The 21,168-nt window shown below is 64.5% G+C and overlaps 3 protein-coding genes across 5 annotated transcripts; 2 read left to right on the top strand and 1 right to left on the bottom strand.

The window, feature by feature from the left end:
- Positions 1-266: 266 nt before the first annotated feature.
- On the bottom strand, positions 267-2,320 carry APLN (apelin). The gene is made up of 3 exons (XM_040614422.1): positions 2,189-2,320; positions 1,149-1,320; positions 267-1,060 (listed from the first exon to the last, which is right to left on the bottom strand). Exons 1-2 carry the CDS (start codon positions 2,247-2,249, stop codon positions 1,154-1,156), a joined length of 228 nt encoding a protein of 75 aa, XP_040470356.1. The 5' UTR covers positions 2,250-2,320; the 3' UTR covers positions 267-1,060; positions 1,149-1,153.
- Positions 2,321-7,952: 5,632 nt separating this feature from the next.
- Positions 7,953-14,453, top strand: XPNPEP2 (X-prolyl aminopeptidase 2). The gene is made up of 21 exons (XM_040614165.1): positions 7,953-8,095; positions 8,992-9,065; positions 9,157-9,267; positions 9,355-9,418; positions 9,620-9,724; positions 9,864-9,950; positions 10,057-10,203; positions 10,317-10,418; positions 10,554-10,635; positions 11,095-11,290; positions 11,484-11,573; positions 11,678-11,787; positions 11,872-11,949; positions 12,044-12,115; positions 12,267-12,327; positions 12,460-12,529; positions 12,644-12,748; positions 13,273-13,332; positions 13,509-13,585; positions 13,698-13,796; positions 14,098-14,453. Exons 1-21 carry the CDS (start codon positions 8,050-8,052, stop codon positions 14,314-14,316), a joined length of 2,055 nt encoding a protein of 684 aa, XP_040470099.1. The 5' UTR covers positions 7,953-8,049; the 3' UTR covers positions 14,317-14,453.
- A 100-nt stretch (positions 14,454-14,553) lies between these two features.
- On the top strand, positions 14,554-21,016 carry SASH3 (SAM and SH3 domain containing 3). 3 transcript variants are annotated; one of them, XM_040614168.1, is made up of 8 exons: positions 14,554-15,263; positions 17,915-18,010; positions 18,288-18,437; positions 18,508-18,649; positions 18,725-18,882; positions 19,035-19,241; positions 19,545-19,695; positions 19,797-21,016. In XM_040614168.1, exons 1-8 carry the CDS (start codon positions 15,210-15,212, stop codon positions 19,982-19,984), a joined length of 1,146 nt encoding a protein of 381 aa, XP_040470102.1. In that variant the 5' UTR covers positions 14,554-15,209; the 3' UTR covers positions 19,985-21,016. The 3 variants fall into 3 exon arrangements, with proteins under 3 accessions (XP_040470102.1, XP_040470101.1, XP_040470100.1); XM_040614167.1 differs by lacking the exon at positions 14,554-15,263 and adding an exon at positions 15,280-17,680 and having other exon boundaries at positions 19,800-21,016; XM_040614166.1 differs by lacking the exon at positions 14,554-15,263 and adding an exon at positions 15,281-17,680.
- The last annotated feature ends 152 nt before the right edge of the window (positions 21,017-21,168 follow it).

The raw sequence follows: 21,168 nt of genomic DNA, 5'->3' as shown, positions 1-21,168 counted from the left end.
TCCCCAACTCCATCATCCAGCCCCTCTGCAAGCTTGGGGCATACTGGCCTCCTGGTTTACTGCCCTCCTCCCCAGTTTTACAAACCAGTCAGTGCTGCAGCTTGGTTTTCCTCTTTGCTGGGTAGCTCCTCTGCCAGCACTGGGCTGGGGAAGGGGCTGCCTGGGCCCCCAGCAGGCAGCTCCAGCAGGGAGCAGAGGGCCCCTGGGAGCCCTCTGCACAGGCAGGTGAGCAGTCCCTACCCGCACCTCCAAAAATAAGGGTTTACTGGCATCATAACTCTTTATTATAAAGATGTATTTACACAGAATAAATCTTCACAGACATGAGAGACATGGTCAACAGGACCCAGCGGCACTCAGAGCAAGAGCCCCCCCCCCTTTGGCATACATCAGTGTTTGACACAGAGACCCCAGTGCCCCCTCCCATTCTCCTGCTGTTGCCTGGCATGGAGCAGGCAGAGGGACCCACAGCTCCAATGCTATGTCCTGGGTGGGCACCCCACATTATCAGGGGTCCCCAGGAGGTGGGTCTGCCGGTGGGAAGGCTCCCCACACTTGTCAGGGAGGGCAGCTCACGCAGGGTGTGGGATTAGCATCATGGGAATAAACACCCCCCCCTCCGTACAGGCTGTGTGCTCACCCCAGCATGCAGCCAACTGGCAGGGATGGGGCAGAAGCCCCAGGGGAGCTCACAGACCCCTGAAGAGAAGCTCCTCTGCCTTACAAAGTGCTTTGCACAAATCCCACAGGTCCCAGCAAGCCAATGCCCAGGGAAGCCCCGCACCCACCGGGACAGGGGCATCGCAGCAGCACTCAGCCTCACCGCAACCTACACAGGTGACCCACTCCCAGCCAGCCCCAGGAGGTGGTGAGGGGAGGCAGGAGGCACCCACGGTGCCAGACATGGTGCCGGGACCACCAGGGATGGCTGCAGGGAAGAGGCGACGCCAGCTGAAGGCTCACAGCTAGAACCCCATGCTCGGGGTCAGGATTCGAGTGGAGCAGGCTAGGACACAGAGTGGGTGATGGCAGCCTCGACCCTGGAAGGCTGGTGGCAACCCTGCAACAAGAGCAAACCCGGGTAGGTGTGAGCGCTGGCAACATCACACTGTGTCTCCTTTTCGCCCCCATGCCCCGCTGCTCCTCACCTGCCTCAGAAGGGCATGGGGCCCTTGTGGGAAAGCCGGGGCCGGGGCCGCCGGTACCTCCGCCAGCCGCCCGGCCGGTGCCCAGCCCCACGCCGCGCACCCCGCGGCTGCACCAGGGTTTGGATGAGGCCATTCTCCGCATCCTTCCCATTCGGCGCCTGGCCCAGTGGCCCTGGGGACAGCAGGAAGAGTGTTAGCAGGTCCCCCCGCTGCACGTGGGCCTGGGCTGGGGTACTGCAGGGGCCCAAGGCAGGCAGGCTGGGCAGCGCCACCCGTTTCCTGAATTGCCCGTGGCAGGAGCCATTCGCCCGCCGAGTGCTTCCTGCAGCCAGGCCACCTGCGTGGAGCACGGACACCTCGTGCGGCCACCATCACCGGCCTCATCGAGGGGCACAGAGCAGCCTGGCCTCCCGCTTTGGCCCCCAGCCCTCCCCAAAGCCATCCTCCCATGCCCGTCTCCCTGTGAGCGATGGGTAGGGGCCACCGGGACCCTGGTCCCTCTGCCTGCAGCCTGCTCCCCCTGGCACAGATGCTCTGGTGCCATCGCTGCCGCTCCGTGCGCCGGTGGCCGGCTAAGCCGGGGCTGGGGTGGCAGCCGGTGCAGGGGCCGGGACCCGCCGCGGGCTGCACGGCAGAGCCGTGGCTCCCACCGCCCGCACCCCGGCGGTGCCCCGCGCTGTCACCCGCGGCGCCAGGCGTGTCGCGCCCTGGCAGCCGGTGGCAGGGACGGCTCGGCCGCCTGTTGTTCTGCCCGGGTGCACGGGGAGGGGGGGGGGGGGGGGGCGTGTTGGCACCATGAAAAGCGCTTTGTCCTCCCCAGCCGGGCGGCAGCGGCTCCCGGCCGGCACGGGCAGGGGGTGCCGGTGTCCCACCCCACCCCGGTCCCACTCTGCCCACGGTCATGGTCCTCTCCATCCTCCCCGCTGCCAGCCCGGGCGCCGGGCGCTGCCGGGCCGGGGGAAGGGGAAGGAAGAGCGGAGGGTCCCCAGCGCGGCGCGGAGGCGCGGCCGCGCCCCCGGCCCGGGGGTCCCGGCACTCACCCGCAGCGGCCAGGGCGAGCCAGAGCAGCAGCAGCGCCAGGAGCCAGCGCGGCGCGGCCATGCTGGGGGGCGGCGGGAGCGGCGGCCCCGCTGCGGGGGAGCCGCATTTGTAGGCGGTGAGAGCCCGGCCCGGCCCCGACGCCCGCCCGGTCATGTGGCCGCCGGGCTCCCGGGGGGGTCCGCCCCCGCCCGCCCCAGCGTCCGGGACACCCCCCGGCCCGACCGCCCCCCCGGGAATCCCACACACACCGCGCCGCAGCCCGGCCCCGGCCCCGGGGCTCGGGGACCACCCCCCAGCCTGGCCCTGGGAGCCTGTGTCCCCCGTCGTCCCCGTCCGCCCCCCCGCCCCACGCCAGCCTGGATCTGGGACACGCTCCCAGGCTGATCCAGGACCCCACCTCTGATCCTTGCCCAGGACCTCCACCAAGCCTGGCCCAGAACCCCCCACCTAGGCTGGTTCTGGGACCCCTGCATGCAGCCTGGCCCCAGGACCCGCACACACATCCAGGCTCAACACCCCCCTCCCAACCTAATCCTGGGACCCTCCACCCTGCCTGCCCGAGACCCCCCTTTTCAGATTACCCCCCTTCCCCTGGCACCCAGCCTGTCCTGGCACCCCCCATCCACCCACCACCCCTGACAGCCCCTGCCCCACCTCCTCCCCAGCCAAGCGGTGCCTGCAGAGGAGTCTACCTGCAGCTCCCCCCAACCCTGCTGCCCCACAGGTCATCCAGCCACTGCCTGGGGGGCACAAAGCCCCCTCTGCCGGGGGGCACAGTGAGGGTGCCACTGCCTGTGAGGGGATGGGGAACAGACCGCCGCTGCGAGACAGGCACCGCAGTCCCCAGCTCTGCACTGCATGGGAGCTAAAGCACCCCGAGTCCCACCCCATGCAAGAGGTGTGGGCTGTGGGTGCCAGTCCAGCATGGCCTGGATGCTGGCTGAGCACTGACGGAGCCCCTCATTGACCCAGGTGTCTGGTACAGCTGCTGGCACGGTGTTGTGGCAGGTGACAAAAGCAGAGCTGAAGTCTCCCACAGCCTAGGGACCGCTTGCTGGCAGCCAGGTTCTTCCAGGGAGGCCACAGGAACCACATGCTGTGCCAGGACATCACCCTTCAGCCCCTGCAGCTTTCTGGGGGTGAGGGCTGCTGGGATGCCCCCACGCTGCCCCTCAGGGATGTTGGGACAGAAGATGGCAGCTGGGGACAGGGCAGTTGGGGCACACTGTGAAACCACATGCACTGAGGACTAATGCGGTGACAGCCACAGCATGCCAAGGACACAAGCAGGGCGCTGAGAGACAGCGATAAGAAGGTGACACCTCCAGGTCCGGGCACAGGGGTCTCCTGAGCAGGTAGTGAAGGGTGGGGGGTAGGTGTGTATTGGGTTTGCTTGGCAAGGTTTTGGTAGTGGGGGGACTAAAGGGGTGGCTTCTGTGTGAAGCTGCTAGAAGCTTCCCCAATATCCAATGGAGCCAGCACCAGCCGGCTCCACGCTGGACACGGATGCTCCTGCTGCTGGCCGACGCCAAGCCCGTCAGCGATGGTGGTAGGGCCTCTGGGATAACATATGTAAGAAGGGGAAAAAGCGTGCAGCACAGCAGCCAGAGAGAGGAGTGAGGCCATGCGAGAGCAGCAGCGCTGCAGGCACCGGGGTCAGGGCAGAAGGAGGCAGGAGGGGCTTCAGGCACAGGGCAAGAGACCCCCCCGGCAGCCTGTGGGAAGCCCACGGCGGGGCAGGCTGTGCCCCCCCGCCCATGGAGCCCACAGGGCAACAGACCCCCACCCACAGCCCAGGGAGGGCCCCACGCTGGGGCAGGGGGCTGTGTCCCGTGGGCGGTGGCGCTGGGGCAGCTCCTGGCAGGGCCAGTGGCCCCATGGGCAGAGGAGCCCCGGCTGGGGCAGGGCAGGGGCAGGGCTGGGGACCTCGCGGGGACCTCGCAGGGACCTCCCTGGGGCCGGCTGGGCCTGGGGGGCTGCACCAGTGGCAGAGACCCACGTTGGGGCAGGGGGGGAGAACCGCAGCCCGTGAGAAGGACTCACGCTGGAGGAAGTCATGGAGGGCTGTCTGCTGTGGGAAGGACCCACACTGGATCCGGGGAAGAGAGTGAGGAGGAAGGAGCAGCAGTGACAACGTGATGGACTGGCCACAGCCCCTGTTCTCTGTCCCCCTGTGCTGCTGGCAGGGGCAAAGCAGAGAAATCGGGAGTGAAGCTGAGCCTGGGAAGAAGGGAGGTGTGGAGGGATGATGTTTTACACTTTAGTTTTTATCTTTCATTATCCTGTTCTGATTTGATTAGTAATAAATTAATGTTTTCCCCAAGTCAGGCCTGTTTGCTGGGACGGTTCCTGCTGGGTGATTTCCCCATCCTTATCTCAAGCCAAGAGCCTTTCATTACATTTTCTCTCCCCTGCCCAGCTGAGGAGGGCAGTGACAGAGCAGCTGGGTGGGCACAGAGCATCCAGCCAGGGTCACCCCAGCACAAGGTGTCACCCCTGCAAAAAGTGGGTGACAAGGGCAACCGCACCCTGGGATGGGGTGAGTGTCGGTGGCCCTGCCTTACCAGCACCCTACAGTGGGTGCAGCAGGGGCTGGACAGGAGGGGCTGGACAAGGTGATTGTGTGTTGGGCCGTGAGGACAGGCTGGGGGGAGCTGTAAGAGGGGCTACAGAGGGTGTGTGGGGACCATGTTGCAACCCTACACATGCCCGTGGGACACCCTCCGCGTCTGTTCCAGCCCTGCTGGCTGTGCCCCCCTGCGCTGCCACAGCTCTGGGCAGGCTCGCCTGCAGCCTCGTGCTGCCAGTGCCATGTGGGGTCACCGCTCCCCGCCAGCATTTTGCACCCCCAAAATGAGGTGCTCCTTCAGTGTGTGTGGGGGGGTGCCCAGCTCGTGCAATCCAGGAGCTGTAGCCCCATCCCAGTGGACCAGCTGCCATGCTGTGGGGCACCCCACAGCCCACCTCCCTGGGCACACATCACCTTCTGGGCTTCAGGGCAGGCAGAGGCAGGCCGGCCCTGCCTTCACAGGGGTTGTGGCAGCAGCATCCCCGTGCCACCTCTCGCTTCCGCATTCCTGCAGCCGTGCACACCCTCCCTCCCCGACCCGCGTCCTGTTTGCCGGGCGCGTCACCCCGGCCTGAGTCACCCCACGGCCTCTGCAGGTGACGGAAGGCCAACAATAGCCCACAAAGGGAGGATGTCCCCCCCAAAGCCTTCCTCCGGCTCGTCTTCGAGGAAACCTCCCGCGGGAGGGAAGGGCCCCACCGGACGCACGGAGGCCGATGAGCTTCGTCCTGTTGACACTGGCTTGTTCAGAGTGGCATGAGGCCCTGGGGATGGTCGCAGGGATGGTCAGTGATGTCCTGCCATGCTGGGTGAGGAGGAGGAGGGATGTGCAGCCACAGGAGATGGGACAGGCCAGCCTCATCCCCGCCCCTTGGATGTGGAGTGGGGGGCTGGCATCGGGGATGGTACCACAGAGTTGAGCTCAGAGGCTGGTGATAAGGGGGTGGGGGTGACACTCTTGCCACTGTGGGGACCCTATGGCATGTGGCTGTGAGGTCAGGGGTAGCCAGCAGGGGACAGGGGACCCTGGGCATGCCATGGGTGCAGCCCCCACTCTGGCAGTGGGCAGGGACCAGGCACAGAGGATGGAAGCATTATTAGCACATTTTACTAACTAGCAGGATGGCAGCAAACTGCTGCCTGAGTGTCACCGCAGCAACTGCATCACACATCCTCGAGAAACTTTTGTTACCATAACAATTACAGGCAGCTTTGGTGTCACCCCGTGTCCCCCCTCCCTCCTGTCCCTGTGCTGCCCGTGCTGGGGCTGCTGGGGCAGGAGATCCCCCACTGCCCCGCTCCTAGGGTCCTCCGAGCCGGGGGGTGGAGGGTGATGCCAGACACAGGCAGCCTGAGAGCATTCGTGACATGAGCGTGCCAGGTCTCAGCCCGCCCCACAGGCAGGGACAGGCTGGCAGCAGGACCACCAGGCTTCGCTGCTACCGGCCCCTGCGCTGCACCGGAGCTGTGGCAGGACTGGGCAGGTGGGCAGGGGACAGGGCAGAGGGACATGGGGACAGGGGTCTGTGCAGCTCCACAGCGCAGTCCGGGTGCCACCTCGTGGTGAGCAGGATCCTGGCGACACAGCTGGACAGTCGCTGCGGTGACAGCCGGAGAGTCACCGCATGGGTTAAAATGGGTTAAAAACTGGCTGTCCAACAGGCGACAAATGCCCTAGGGAAGGGACGGCAACCGGAGCGGGTTCACGGCCCCCACCCGGCGCGGCGGGATCAGCCCCCCCCGGCCGTGCCCTCGCTGGGGCAGCGGAGAGCTCGCCTGAGCTGGTGCCGGGACCCCGGGAGGAGGGTCCGGCCAGGCAGAGGGGCTGGGTGGGAGGGAAGGGGCAGCACAAGGGCGGCAGCCATCCTGCAGAGCCTAGGACCAGCCAGGCAGGGCTTCCTCCCTGCCCATCACGCTGTTGCAGCAATTTGCTGCCCAGAATTCCTGAAAGAGCTCACGTATTTTTCAAGGAGGTTTGTCCGCAAAACATCTATTTGTTCATTTGCCGCAGGACTACCAGATCTCTCGCAACTTGCATCCTGCTGTGCAAACCACCAAGCACAAGGTCCTGCCGTGATGGCGGTGACATCTTTCCACCCTTCTCCCAGGATCTGCTCTCAGCACGTCTCCATCCCTGCCCCACACCTCCCCTGCTCCCATCTCTCCTTTACCCTCCTCCAAACACGTGCCTGTGCCATGCCCCTCAGACAGAGCCCCAGGGCCGCCTGGCACTCAGCTGGCTGTGACAGTGATGCTGGGCCTGCCCCTGTGGTACAGCAGGTCCATGAGACATCCCAGCCAGTTAAAAGGAGCTTCGTGATCTGCAATGAGCAATGGTCCAGCAGGGACCCCTCCTGGTACCCCTGTCCTCGGTGGGGATGCGCATCCTCCCCTGAAGATCCATGTCTGACCCATGGATGGACACCTCTGCTGCCTGCCAACAGCTGTCCTTCAGCCAGCCTTTCTCTTCGATAAGCACAGAGAAGTCATTAATGAGCAAAGAGGGAATACGGATGCAGTAAAAGTGACAGGCCTTGGGGTCAAGGCTCCTCATGACTAACATAATGAGGTTTTTAGCAAGGCAGGTGCCGCGGCGGTCCAGAGCTCACGGGCTTAGGCTCAGCAGGACAAAGGGCAGATCCCAGCGGGCTCCTCCCGCAGAGCGCAGGTCCCAGCGCAGCCCTCGGAGGTGGCCGCTGGTCCCCGGGCCCAGTGCCCAGGGTGCGGGCAGGGGCTGGTACCTGGCCCGCACAGCATAGCTCAGTCTGTTCACCACCGTCACGGTCCCCTCCCTCTACACGCTACCACCAAACGTGTTTCTGATCATGTAAGGCTGCTCGATGCTAAAATACTGCCTCAATATTGCCGCTGTCTCCCTTGCCAGCGTTGCCAACCCGGCTCACCAATACACTCCAAATTTATTTTTCCTATCATGCCATTACCAGGACAACGGGCTCTCGCTAGCGCTGAAGTTCCCTTTTGGTGTTGCAGCCCCTTTTTGCCTGCTTTGAACCCCAGGCAGCTGGAACGTGCCAGGCTGAGCTGGCGTGGCCCCACCTCTGCTCTGGGAGGATCTTTGGACTTCGTGCTGACTTTGCTGTTTGCTTTGATTTAGCAGCAGGATTTGCATAGGACAACAACCCCCCTCCCCATCTGCTCCAGGCCTTGACCTTCCCATCCAGTATCCCTCTGCCCCAGGGGCAAAGGCACAGGAGGAGGGACCTGTCACCCAAGGCACTGGGGAAACATTCCCTCCACTCCCTGTCCTGCTGGGCACCTCTGGGGGCAGCCATGCACCCCCCACAGTGGATCGCAGCCTGGGTGCTCCTGCTCCACGGTATGTTGGAGGGGCTGGACTGGGAGGTAGGGTGGGCTCTTCAGGGAATGACACATCCTGGGAACTCCCAGGAACCAGTTTGGTCCCAGCACAGAGGATGTAGGGGTGTTCTGCAGCAGTCCAAACCACTGCCTTGGGTGAATCAAGGGTGTGTTTGCCCTTAGGTAGCCAGGGCTGTGCTGCTGCTCCAGCCTCGGTACCCTACGGCAGGGGGGCAGGCTATGGGGAGGGGCTAAGCCTGCCTGCCTGACCCCAGGGATGACCTCTGGGGAGGTGATGGGTAAGGAGCAGCTCCCGGGGTCAGAGAGACCAGGCACCCAAGGCCACACCATGCTAAGGGTGGCCCATTCCCCCCATTGCACCATGGACCAGAGCTTGGTGCCCTTGGCCCAAGACAAGGAACCAGCTCCCAGCCCACCGACTGCAGCGGCAATGGTGATGGAGATCTTGGGGAAAGGCAGTGCCGGTGACGGCACCAGATGCAGTGCAGTGCTGGGGAGAGGCCAGCCTCTGCCGGGGCTGCCAGCCGGCTCTTCCGTGGACCCAGCACTGGGGATGCGCAGGGCTGGCTCCTGCCAGCTGCCTCCCGGCTCCCAGACAGTGGGCACCAGCTGCACCTTGTGATGATTCCCCCGCCTGGCTGGGCTGGTCCCCAGGCATGCCGCAGGCACTGGCGTTTACTTCCTCTTGAGCTGGATGATGGCGTTGGTCTTTGCCCACTATTCCTGGGGCTAGAAACACTGTTTTTTGTAAAAAGCCCTGAAGCTGGTCTGGCTCGGTATTTGGGACTGGGGATGAGGGTCACAGCTGCCCTGGTGCTGGCTCTGGGCTGGAGCAAGGGGCCAGCGGGACCTCAGGCTGCAGCCTGAGGCTCCAGAGTGTCCCTGCACCCCCAGGCTGTGCCACAGGCTGGCCCCTGCAGGGCGCCTCCGCCAGGACCAGTGTCCGGGACTGCTCCGTGGACCCACCGGTGAGCCCCACTTGCCCTCCCAGTTCCTGGGACATCCCACACGGGATCAGCCCCCCAGCTCCACTGCTCACATCTTCCCTCGTGCCACCAGTACCTGCCCCCTACGGCCACCAACACAACCGCGCGGCTTGCTGCTCTGCGGGGCACCATGCGAGCCCACAGCGTCCACGCCTACATCGTGCCCTCCACGGACGCCCACATGGTAAGGCAGCAGCCTGCCCGCACCCCTGAGACTGGTTCTCCCACCGGTGCCTGTGACCGCCTCTCGCGGCTCTGCTCCCGTCTCCAGAGTGAGTACATCGCTGACCGGGATTCCAGGCTGGGCTGGCTGACCGGCTTCACCGGCTCTGCAGGTGAGAGCATCCTCACCACCCCGCGGTCTCTGCTCCAGCGGGGACGGGGCAGCACCTGGCTGCCTCCTGGTCCTTATCCTTGGGGATCCGCAGGGCAGGGCATGGTCCCACTCCACACGGGAGGTTGGGCTGGCGATCCCTGAGGGTCAGCTGCCTGGAGTAGGGGGAGAGGTGGTGTCTGAGCCCCCACTCCTGTCACAGGCACTGTCGTGGTGACGCAGGACAAGGCTGCCCTGTGGACCGACAGCCGCTACTGGACCCAGGCAGAGCGGCAGCTGGACTGCAACTGGGAGCTGCAGCGGACACGTCAGTGAGGGGCAGGCCGGGGGACTTCTGTGTGCCCCCATGCCCAGGACCTTCCCAGCCCCAGCCATGGCCTCATCTGGGCTCACCGTGGGCCAGGAGATGGTTTGTCCTCTTGGTGCCACCCAGCTCTCTCCCACAGCCTGGATCGAGTCCATTGGGCTGTGGATCCTGGAGGCAGTTCCTGCTGAGGGGAACATCAGCTTGGACCCCTTCCTCTTCTCCATCGGTAGCCTTGGCCATCACATAGAGGGTGACCCTGCCTGACATGAGGGCAGCTCCCAGGTGTGGATTTACCAGGTGTCTCCAACTGCGGGCTGCTTCCCCCCACTCAGACACCTGGAACAGCTACAGCCAGGCTCTGCGTGGCTCTGGCAGGACCCTGCTCCCCATTGAGACCAACCTTGTGGATCAAGTGTGGGGTGACCAGAGACCCCCTCCAGCCTCTGGTGAGATCTACAGCCTCCCAGCAGCATTCACAGGTATGACCACCATCCTCCCCAAGGCTGTTGGGAGGATGCTTGCCAGTGGCAGACCCCAACCCAGGGGTCCATGGTGGTCCCTGAGCTGAGCTGGCTTCCTGCTCCCCTCCCAGGGAGCAGCTGGCAGGAGAAGGTGGCTGGGATTCGGCAGCAGATGAAGCAGCACGTTCGACGTCCCACAGCTGTGCTGCTGTCAGGGTTGGAGGAGACAGCCTGTAAGTAGCTGTGGTGCCACAGTAGGTGCTGTGGTGGGTGTCACGGTGGGTGTTGTGGTGAGTGCCCTGGGATCCAAACCCTGGGGGTGGGAGGGGAGCTGGTGGGCACAAGCTTGGAGGTCTTGTTCCTGACAGGGCTCTTCAACCTCCGTGGAGACGACATCCCCTACAACCCTGTCTTCTATTCCTACACCCTGCTGACCAACTCTAGCATAAGGTGGGAGGCATCTTCCTGCAGGCACAGGGCATGAATGGGGCTCAGCACCCACCCAGCTTCCCTTCCAGGGCCAGCACCCACAGGACCCTCCCCTCAGCCCAGTGGTCCTTTCCTCAGAGCCCACTATGTCCTGCAGTGCCCAATTCCACTGACTGTCCCCTCCAAGCCCCACATCTTTCCCATGTCTAGCCTGCACAGCACAGCCTGGGGTGCAGCTCCCCCACTCGCGGTCCACCCCAGGGTGTAGCACCCTCCTTCTCAGCCCACTTCGTGGTGCAGGACCTTCCCTTCCAGTACAGCCTGAAGCTGACCCCTGTTCCCAGCCCAGCATCCCCTCTGGGCTCCCCAGCCCCCTCCCCTTCGCCGGCACACTCTGCATGGCCAGGCTCAGGGAGGGGGGACCAAAGGCAGCAGGCCAACCCCACGGCACTGCCTGCACCATCCTGCATCCTTCCACAGCCTGTTCCTGGACAAGAGGCGGCTGGCGGCGGCAGCACGGCAGTCCCTGCAGGCCAGCTGCCCCGGGCCTCTGTGCGTGGAGCTGTGGGAATACGGGCAGGCACGTGCCCAGCTCCAGTACTATGCCCAGGGCAACGTCACCATCTGGTTGGGCACCGAGTACACCACCTATGGCCTCTACAGCATCATACCCCAGGTGGGGCACCACCGCGTGCTGGCACCAACACCCATGCCACTGAGCCCTGCCATGGGCAACGTGGGTCCCGCCGGGCTTGGGGATGGCCCCGTGACACCAAGCTGTGGTGGTGTGGGATGTGCCGTCGCCACCCTTGAGGCATGCTGGGTGGATGGCCATGCCCAGCCATGCCACCCCCAGACTGCCCTTGCAGGAGAAGCTGCTGGAGGACAGCTACTCCCCCGTCATGCTGGCCAAGGCTGTGAAAAATGCCAAGGAGCAGGAGCTGCTGCGGGCTGCTCACGTAAGGGTTGTCCCCATCCCTGCAGCCCTGAGCAGAAGTGGGGGGCAACCGGGAGAAAAGGGTGCTGGTGCCCCCCTCCTCTGATGCCTCTGGGCCACCCCCAGGTTAGGGATGCAGTGGCTGTCATCCAGTACCTGCTGTGGCTGGAGAAGATGGTCCCGCAGGGACAGGTGGACGAGTTTTCGGGGGCACAGTATATCGACGCACTCCGCCAGTCAGTGCTGCCACCACAACCCCCCCCCCACCCGGTGTAGGGCAGATGGGGACTCCCAGCATCTCCCTCCCTGCTGTCTTCTAGGGCCCAGGAGCACAGCCACGGACCCAGCTTCCAGTCCATCTCAGCCAGTGGGCTCAACGCGGCACTGGCCCATTACAGGTACGGGTCAGCCCCAGTCAGAGCCGGGGCAGCCAGGGCCAGCAGCAGCAGTGGGGAGGCTGGGAGCAGGCTCTGACCCACCCTCTCCCCACAGCCCCTCCAACCAGAGCAGTCGGAAGCTGTCTGTGGGTGAGATGTACCTTTCGGACACTGGAGGGCAATATCTGTGCGTAACCCCTTAATGTGGACCCTCAGCACTGCACAGTGCCCCCATCACCTCCCATGCCTCCAGCACTGGGCATTGGCAGGGAGCCCCAAAGCCAGTGCCAGGGCTGCATCACCCCCATTCATCCCCCCCCCCTCCCCCCCCTTTGCAGGGACGGGACGACAGACATCACACGGACAGTGCACTGGGGTGTGCCAACCCCACTCCAGAAGGTACCAGCCCCTCCACGCCAGCCAGCACCCCGCTGCAGCACTCAGCACCAAGGTCACTGCCAGGGCTGGATGTGCTGGGGCAGGCATCCAGCTACCACCACGCTCAGCCCCCTTCCACCATGCCCCTCCTAGGAAGCCTACACCCGCGTGCTGATGGGCAACATCGACCTGTCCCGCCTCATCTTCCCACCCAACACAGCAGGTGGGTGCTGAGCCAGGCATCAGGCAGCCCGGAGACCCCTGGGCATGGGGAGGAGGAATGCAGAGGGGGCCCTCACTGGCTTGCTGGCCCCCATCCCACCTCATCATTCCCCAGGGAGAGTGGTGGAGTCCTTTGCCCGCCGAGCACTCTGGGATGTGGGACTCAACTACGGCCACGGGACCGGCCATGGCATCGGCAACTTCCTCTCAGTCCATGAGTGTAGGTGCTGTGGCGCTGTCACTGGTGCTGGGGACATGGGCTGAGCTGTGGGGCGCAAAGATGAAGACAGGGGCTCATCCAGGACTTCTCATAGCCCAGCTGAGCCTCTCGCTGCGGGTGGGTGTCCCCTACCTGCAGGGTGCTGCGGTCCTTGCAAGGATAGCCCCATGGTCCTTGCCAGGGTAGCCCTGCAGTCCTGGCCAAGGTGGCTGCATGTTCCTTGACAGGGTGGCCACATGGTCCTTGCTGGGATGGCCCCACAGTCCTTGCCAAGGGTAGCTCCATGGTCCCTGCCAGGGTGGCCCTGCAGTCCTTGCCAAGGTGGTAGTCCCATGGCCCTTGTCAAGGTGGTCCCACGGTCCTTGCTGGGATGATATGATCTAATGGTCCCTGCACAAGTGGCCACCTGTCCTTGTTGTGGTGGCCACGTGGTTCTCGCCAGTGTGACACCTTCATCCTGGTTAGGGTGTCCCCGCAGCACGTGCTGTTCCCAGAAGCTGTAACACACACCATGTCCCCTGCAGGGCCCGTGGGCTTCCAGTCCAACAACGTGCCACTGGCGGCCGGCATGTTCACCTCCATCGGTACGCACACCCACCGCTCGGGCTCTCTGGGGTGTCCCTGTGGTGCAGAGCCTGGCTGGGGAGGAGGTGTTCAGCTCTCAGCCCCACTCAGCGGCCGGATCTGGCCCCTCCAGGGTGGGATGGGCTGGGAGAGTTGCTGGGGCTTGGGACTCACTGAGCACCTTCCCGGCCCCCAGAGCCTGGGTACTACCGGGACGGCGAGTTCGGGATCCGCATCGAGGACGTTGCTCTCGTGGTGGAGGCACAGACTGAGGTAGCACAATGGGGCTGGGGTGGCACCACGCTGAGGGAGGCTGCATCGAGCCAGGGGTGGAGGCACCCCCCGGGTGCAGGTGCGGGGACCCAAGGCCACCTCTCTGCGGCAGCACCAGACTGGGGAGAAGCCCTTCCTGACCTTTGAGGTGGTGTCCCTGGTGCCCTACGACCGAAACCTCATTGACCTCAGCCTTCTGTCGCCGGAGCAGGTATGGGGTGCTGGGGGCAGGGAGGCAGAGCAGGGACATGGGGCCAGCACATGGGGCTGGAGTGTGAGGAGAGCAAAGGGGCTGGGAGGGGGATGTAGTGGGAAACCAGGACCATGGCACGAGGTCAGGGTGGGTAAACAGGGCCAGGGCAGGGAGGGACGTGTGGATGGAGAGGGGTGATGGGGTCTGGAGACAGGGTCCAGCGATTAGGGTGTGGGGTAGCTGGATGGGTAGCACCAAAGGGGGGGGGAGGGGGGGGCAGGCAGCCCCTCCACAGCCCCCCCCCGGTGCCTGGCTGCAGATCCGGTACCTGAACGCCTACTATGAGACCATCCGGGCGCGCGTGGGGCCAGAGCTGCTGCGGCAGCAGCTGGAGGAGGCGTACGGCTGGCTGCAGAGGAGCACAGAGCCCTTCCCACTGGGCAGTGCCGCCACCACCGTCGCTGCTGCCACCACCACCCTGGGCATGCTGCCCCTCGCCTCCCTCCTCTCTGTGCTGCTCACCAGGCTGCAGGCCTGACCCTGCATCGACCAGCCCGCTGCCAGCCCTCTCCCTGCTGTGGCCGTTTGTTCTTCCTGCCGCTCAGTTCCCTTTTTTTTTTTTGTTTTCTATTCGCTCATTTGATTAAACATGAGCAATGCTGGCAGGTGCCTGCATACTGCTGTGCCCTGCTGCAGCAGCCCAGTGTGCTCCCAGCCTGCCCACCACCTCACTCACCGGCGTGGGGCTGGGGTCCGGCCCCACATGGCCCCCAGCCCCACATGTAGGACCCTGCTCATGCCATCTGGCCTGCCCTGGGGGACCAAGGAGGTAGATTCAGGGCAGACCCAGACCATCACTGGGTCAAGAGATGGAAGAACCGGAGCAAGAGGGTGCAGGACAGCTGGCCCAGCCGTGGCGATCGCCACTGCCCTGCAGGTCTCAGCAGCAGTGTGCAGACGAGCACATCCCACCTGGGCTCAGTGCCCAGCCCGCCAGGAGGACCTGCAGATGTAGGGGACAAGTGGGACATCCCTGACCAAGCACAACGTGGAGTGCTTGGCCATCGTGTGCTGGCAGGGAGAATGAGCAGGCACAGAGAGGGGCACAATGGAGAAGTTGGAGACCTTCGTCCTTTGTATGGGTAGGGGGGTATGGTGCGGTGCCCACCAGCAGCATCACCAAGGGGTGGCAGGGTGCAGGCAGACACCCCTGCCCTGGGGGCCCTGGGCAGGGTAGCAACTTCGTGAAGGGTTTCCTTCCTCCTGCCCCAGCCCGCACACCCGTCAGCCACTCTGAGCAGCGCGGCTGCAAGCACCCCTCATGTGACCGCCAGCTTCCTGCGCGCTCCCTGGCCTTGGTGCCGGTGCTTTAGTACGTGCCGTGCCAGGCGCTGCCCCAGCTTTGTACCCTTGCCGCTGGGCCCCAGCACCATGCTGCGCCGCAAGCCCTCCAACGCCAGTGAGAAGGAGCCAGGACACAAGAAGGTGAGTGCGGGCAGCGCCCGGCCGCCCTTGGCACCCACAGTGTCTCCAGCACACCCAGCACCGGCTGGGCCTGGGCCGCTCGTGGGATGCTGAGCAGGGAGCACTGGTGTCAGTGGGCTGGGGAAGCCGTGGGACAGAGCCACGTGGGGCCTGGGGACAGCGCTGCCAGCACTCGGTCCCTGCCACCACCAGCCACTACGGCCTCACTGGTGCGTGGTCCTGGCTTTGTCCCATGCCCCGCTCCCACCCTGGCTTGCAGCTCGGTGGGATGGTTGGCCAGGATGTGCAGACCCCTGGGGTAAGCATGGGTGCAAGCTGGGGTGCTGGTGGGACCCGTGGGGCTCTGCCAGGGGGGCAGTGGCTCCCCTTTTCCGTGGGCTCCCCACAGCGTGGGCGGCCGCCTGCCGTTTCCTGCCGTGGTGGTGGGGCGGCCGGCTGCGGTGCTGAGCGCGCAGCTCCCAGCCCGACCCACAGAGCAAGGTGTCTGTGGTTGGGGCAGCGTGAGGCTGCGTTCGGTCACATGTGTTGGCCTCTTCCTCTGGCAGCACTGCACCAGGCGCTGGAGCCACCAGCAGTACCAGCTACCAGCACCTCCCGAGAGCCCTCAGCACAGCGGGGCTATATGCTGCCTGCCCAGAGGGCTGGAGCCACCCATGGGGGCCATGACCAGCCCCTCAGTTCCTGTCGGGTCTTGCACCAGCAAGCACTTCAGCTCTTGCCAGGACCCAGTGGGCTTTGTGTCACCAAGGGGAGCAGGGGGACAGCTCCTGGTGCCGAGGCGCTGCCCACAGTGGGCAGACATCCCGGCAGAGATGCACCACGGCGGCTCCTCCCTGCTGGGAAGCTCCCAGGGGAAACGTGAGCAAAGCCCCAACTCCCTGTGCTGGGGGTGGCCCAGCGAGCCTGGCAGGCCCCAGCGGACATCCCCTGCCCTTGCCCAGCCACAGCCACGGCTCTCACTTCCCTCTTGCTGCCATGCTCCTGGGGGGGCCGTCCACCCCAGCTCCACAGTCCCCCGCTGCCAGGCTTCCCACAGCTGCTGTTGCACCCCCAGCTCCTCCAGCCCCAGGGCAGCAGCTGTTGCCACAGCTTTCCTGGCTGCGGGTGGGCACAGAGCACAAAGTTGTTTTTGCCTGAAGGGTGCAGGGAGAGAGACCTGAGGGGTTCAAGCCACCTGGGTCTAGTGGGTTCGGGGGTGCTGGCATGGGAGCAGGGCAAACCACCAGCATTTCCTCCCCATGGGTGCACCAGCTGAGCTGGTCCTAAGTTAAGCCACAGCAGAGATGGAGCCAGCCCTCTACAAGAAAATGGCAAAAATAAGTAATAGAGGATGCTCAGTTGAGTTGATGAAAAGGAGAAGGAGGAGGGGAAGGTACAGGGCCATGTCTGAGCAGGACCAGGCTGTGCAGGGGCCGAGAAGGGCCTTGGCTGTTTCCGATGCAAGCAGGAGTCCAGGGCAGGCAGAGTGACTTGAGAAAGGAAATTGCTGCATTTGCAGTCACGGAAAGAGCGAGTGCTGCAGCGTGTGCTCCGAGTGTGCTGGCAGCCAAGCCTGCCCAGCCCTGCCATGCTAGCTGGCTCCCACGGTAGCACTGGTGCTGGGCATCCAGGGATGAAGGAGACCTGGGACCATGTGCTCGTACAGGGAACCCGGCTAGCCAGCACCAAGGATGCTTCTGGACCCCTTCCCACATGGAACTGACACCTGAGGACAGGGAGAAGGGGGAAGGAGAGCCAGGGAGGCAGGCAGGGGGCACAGGGAAGCCTGGAAGAGGCAGTGGTGGAGGGCTGCACCAGGACTGAGATTCAAAACCTGCTTCAGTGGCTTTGGCGCAAAGGCGGGACTGAGCTTCCTGGTGACGCTGGCAGGGGAGGTGCTCTCTGGGCTGTGGGATGATGCTTGCAGGCAGAAAACATGGGCAACTTTCAGGCCTGGAGCTCAATGTGAGGGCAGCAGCATGGGCATGGCAGCACTCATGCTCTCAGCCACTGAAAACAGCCTTTAGTTGTCAGACACTCGCAGAGGAGGAGGGACTGACCCAGGGTACAGCCACTGCAGGAGCCGGACTGAGTTCAAGGCAGGTCCCACTGCTCCCATTCACAGGATCCCTGGCTCGGGGGGCTGGGCTGGTACAGCATGCCCACGTTTGGGTGCTGAGCAGAGTGGCTGTGTTGTAGAGCCCATGTATTTCCCCAGCAAGCGCCCAGCCCACATGCTAGGACAGCAGCAGCATGGCGCAGACCTGGGCTGCTCTCAGCTTGGCAGCACCAGGCTCAGCGCCGGAGCACCCGCAGCGAGCGCTGGAGCAGAAGCTCTCGGTGCTGCTCAGCCCGCAGCAGCACCAAGCGGCACCACACAGCCCCTGCCCCTGGAACACTGCGCCCAGCAGCTGCGCACGCACCCAGAGCAATGCCAGGTCTCTGGACCCCAGGTCCTGGGGGGCTCACATCACATGGAGGTTCTTTAAGGGGTGTTGGGGGGGGTGGGGGGGGCAGGAAGGGGGAGGCTGTGTAGCCAAAACACTCTTCAAGCACCGGCATTGCTCTGGGCAAGCCAAAGCAGCCCGAGGGGCATGGCTGCGGGAGGGGAGGGTGGGAGCTGGGGCACGGGGGTGCAGGGAGAAGCCCTCACACATTTCTGTTCCCCCCAGCTCTCCCTCCAGCGCTCCAGCAGCTTCAAGGACTTTGCCAAGTCCAAAGTCAGCTCCCCCGTGCCGAGTGAGAAGGAGTTCAGCTTGGATGAGAATGTGAGTGCCTGGATCCCTGCAGACCACCTCCTGCCACGTCCTGCTCCCTTGGGACCACATCCCCACTGGGGACAGCCCTTTTCAGAGCCTGTTTCCCCAAACTCCTGGTCCTACTGGCGGCCCATGTGCAATGGAGCAGCCCCAGGGGTTCCAGCACCGGCAGGACTCAGGGTCTCGCCCCTCAAGGAGTCTTGCACCCCTGTGTGACCCAGCTGAGGTTTGCCTGGGGGCGGTGGGGAGCGTGGGGTCTGCCTTCACTCTCCCATCCCTCTGCCAGATCCCCGAGGATGAGTCCAGCAGTGCCAGCCCTGACGATACTGCACGAAGCAGCGGGATGAGGTTGGGCAAGAAGTGGCGGGCCGTCATCTCCCGCACCATGAACCGGAAGATGGGCAGGATGGTGGTGAAAGCACTAGCAGAGGGGAAGGTGAGCAGGGGGCCCAGGCACGTGGGGGGCAGCTCTCCCTCCCTTGGCCTGACCCTGTCCCCCCTGGCAGGGAGACGTGGAGGAGGAGGGGTCCCTGTGCCCCCTGTCCCCAGCCAGCAGCACAGAGGAGACGAGCCACGAAAAGGTGCCCCCATCTTACCTGGAGATGGAGGAAGATGGGCACCCATCTATCGGCCGTCAGCTGTCCAGCGGTGAGCCTGGCCCCAGCAGGGTGCTGGCCCCTCACCTCCCAGCAGGTCACATCCTGACCTCCCTCCCCTCCGCAGGCAGTGAACTTTCCAGCCCCGGCCCCTCGGGCAGCAACCGGGACAGCCTGCAGCTGGAGGAGAGCAGCCCAGCCTACACTGGCCCCTTCTGCGGCCGTGCCCGTGTCCACACTGACTTCACACCCAGCCCTTACGACAAGGACTCACTGAAGCTGCGGGTGAGCCACACCACAGCCAGCCCAGGGCTGTGGAGAGCTGGGGCAAAGGGCAGGTCTGGGGAGGGAGAGTGGCTGGGGACCCCCCTGAAAGGGGATGCTCCCCAGCTGTCCCCAAGCCTGTGCCCACCTCTGCCCCTATCTCCCTTGTCCAGAAAGGGGACATCATTAGCATCATCGAGAAGCCGCCCATGGGCACCTGGACGGGGCTGCTCAACAACAGGGTGGGCTCCTTCAAGTTCATCTATGTGGATGTCATCCCTGAGGAGACAGCTCCTGCCCGCAAGAGCCGTGGCCCCAGCAAGAGCAAGCGCCTCAAGCCCAAGACCCTCCACGAGCTGCTGGAGCGCATCAACCTGCAGGTAAGGGCCAGGGGCCCATGGGGGGTCAGCGGCACCCAGCATGAGCCCAGGATGCCCGCAGCAGGACCACCCTCTCCTCTGCTCCCCAGCAGTCCTTCGCCAGCCACCAGCCCCGTGGCTCCCTCCGCCTCATGCCCAAGCACCGCTGGGGCACAAAGGGGACACAATGGGGCTTTTCTGGGTGACGCCTGGGCAACTGCCTGCCGTGGACCTGCGCCACGCAGCTTGCACCAAGGGCCAGGCAGAGAGCTGGGGGAAGCTGTGCTGCACTCTGCTCAGCCCCCCGCTGCCCTCCCACCCCAGGAGCACACCTCCACCCTGCTGCTGAACGGCTACCAGACACTGGAGGACTTCAAGGAGCTGCGGGAGACCCACCTCAACGAGCTGAACATCACGGACCCCCAGCACCGTGCCAAGCTGCTCACGGCTGCCGAGCTCCTCCTGGATTATGACAGTAAGAGTCAGGGGAGGTGGAGGGGAAACACTGCGTGCTGCTCACGGCCCCCACGCCGGGCAGCCTCCCTGCCCACTAACGCCACGTCCTGCCTCTCCCAGCAGCGAGCGAGCCAGAGGAAGGCGACAGCTCCGAAGCCCAGCCTTTGCCCTCAGAGCTCAAAGGGGACATTCCCCGGGACTCGGGCTGCTTCGAGGGATCAGAGACCCTAGACAGCAGCCGGGAAGATGCTGACTTGGGTGGTCCTGAGGGGCAGCTGCGGGCTCTCTCCCTGGCAGAGTCCTCCTGAGCCTGCCCTGCCTGCTGGCACTGCCTCGCAGATGGGCACAGCCCACAGCCGCTTCCCGGACTGGAGGGGACGACTGCTCGCAGGGGAAGCAGGTGAGCACCAGCAGCAGGACCCCACCGCCCTGGCATGGGACCTGGTGCTGCGTGGCTGCGGGCAGCTCAGCCACCGGCCCTCTGGGGCTACCCCCAGGACATTTTGCACTGTACTGCGCTGCGCTGCTGCCCCTACACGGGTGCTCCAGGCACCCTGGGGAACAGTGTTCCCTGCCAAGATGCTGCAGGCCTGGATTGCCTCTCCTGGGCTTGCCCCACTTCATCCACAGCTTTTAGAGCTCTTCCCAGAGCCCTTGCTAGCTGGGTTGCACACACAGGAGACCTGCAAGGACGGGGAGGTCCACGGCAGGCAGGGACAGGAGGTCCAGTGCTGAGCAGCTGGGTGCGAGAGCACAGAGGTCCCACTGAGCCTGACTCCTTGCTGGCAAGGAGGACACCCACACTGCCTTCCTCCAGCATCTTCCTCACACAGCCAGGGCAGGCAGGGAAAGGTTTGCTGGAGAGTCTGCATTGTCTGTGTTGGTGGGGTGTGTAGGTGGGTGGGTGGGCAAAGGTTCAGCCAAGGTGAAAGTTGAAGTGAGCCCCCACTCTCAGCTCAAGGGGAGCCCCAAAGGCTGCCCGCAGCTTGCCACCGAGCCCGGTCCAGCAGGGCTATGAAAGGGAGCTGGAGCAACCACCCTGCTGCCCCACAGGTGGCTGGGGGAGGCTGTCACCCCGGACAGCCCCCACCATACTGCCAGATCCTCCCAGCCAGGGCCCCACAGCCTCTCTGCACGGGCAGGAGCTGAGGCAGGGGCACGCATCCACGTGGGAGCACAGGGCAGCCGGCTCCCTGGCTTGGGGTACCTACTCCAGCTCCCTTCAGCCCAGCTCTTGCTGCTCACCACCACCTCCAGCTCCTGCACTGCAGCATTGGCCTTTGGGCACCCAGTTTGTTCCTTTGCGCTCAATCTCAATAAAAACATGCGAGTCCGTTTCACTTCGGCCTTCAGCCTGCTTCCTACCAGCCAGGAAGGCTTGGGGAGGGAGCTGGGGAAGGGAGCGGGGTCTGCAGGTAACCACACGTCTCCCAGGATGCTCCCCAGCTGCACCCACTGGGATGCATCTTGGCTCAGCTCGGGCTGCACAATC

The sequence above is a fragment of the Falco naumanni genome, chromosome 14 (genome assembly GCF_017639655.2).
Source record: "Falco naumanni isolate bFalNau1 chromosome 14, bFalNau1.pat, whole genome shotgun sequence".
Lineage (NCBI taxonomy): Eukaryota > Metazoa > Chordata > Aves > Falconiformes > Falconidae > Falco > Falco naumanni.
The sequence above is the reverse complement of the archived record's forward strand: the minus strand, read 5'-3'. Positions and strand labels throughout refer to the sequence as shown.

Bases quoted from the DNA above. Each gene is read 5' to 3' on its own strand.
- SASH3 (XM_040614166.1), top strand. From the start codon at position 17,447: ATGTATTTCCCCAGCAAGCGCCCAGCCCACATGCTAGGACAGCAGCAG. The intron at 18,011-18,287 runs GTGAGTGCCTGG...TCCCTCTGCCAG, and splicing joins AGTTCAGCTTGGATGAGAAT to ATCCCCGAGGATGAGTCCAG. The intron at 19,696-19,796 runs GTAAGAGTCAGG...TGCCTCTCCCAG, and splicing joins GCTCCTCCTGGATTATGACA to CAGCGAGCGAGCCAGAGGAA.
- APLN (XM_040614422.1), bottom strand. From the start codon at position 2,249: ATGGCCGCGCCGCGCTGGCTCCTGGCGCTGCTGCTGCTCTGGCTCGCC. The intron at 1,321-2,188 runs GTGAGTGCCGGG...TGCTGTCCCCAG, and splicing joins GCTCGCCCTGGCCGCTGCGG to GGCCACTGGGCCAGGCGCCG.
- XPNPEP2 (XM_040614165.1), top strand. From the start codon at position 8,050: ATGCACCCCCCACAGTGGATCGCAGCCTGGGTGCTCCTGCTCCACG. The intron at 9,951-10,056 runs GTAGCCTTGGCC...CCCCCCACTCAG, and splicing joins CCCCTTCCTCTTCTCCATCG to ACACCTGGAACAGCTACAGC. The intron at 10,204-10,316 runs GTATGACCACCA...CTCCCCTCCCAG, and splicing joins CCTCCCAGCAGCATTCACAG to GGAGCAGCTGGCAGGAGAAG.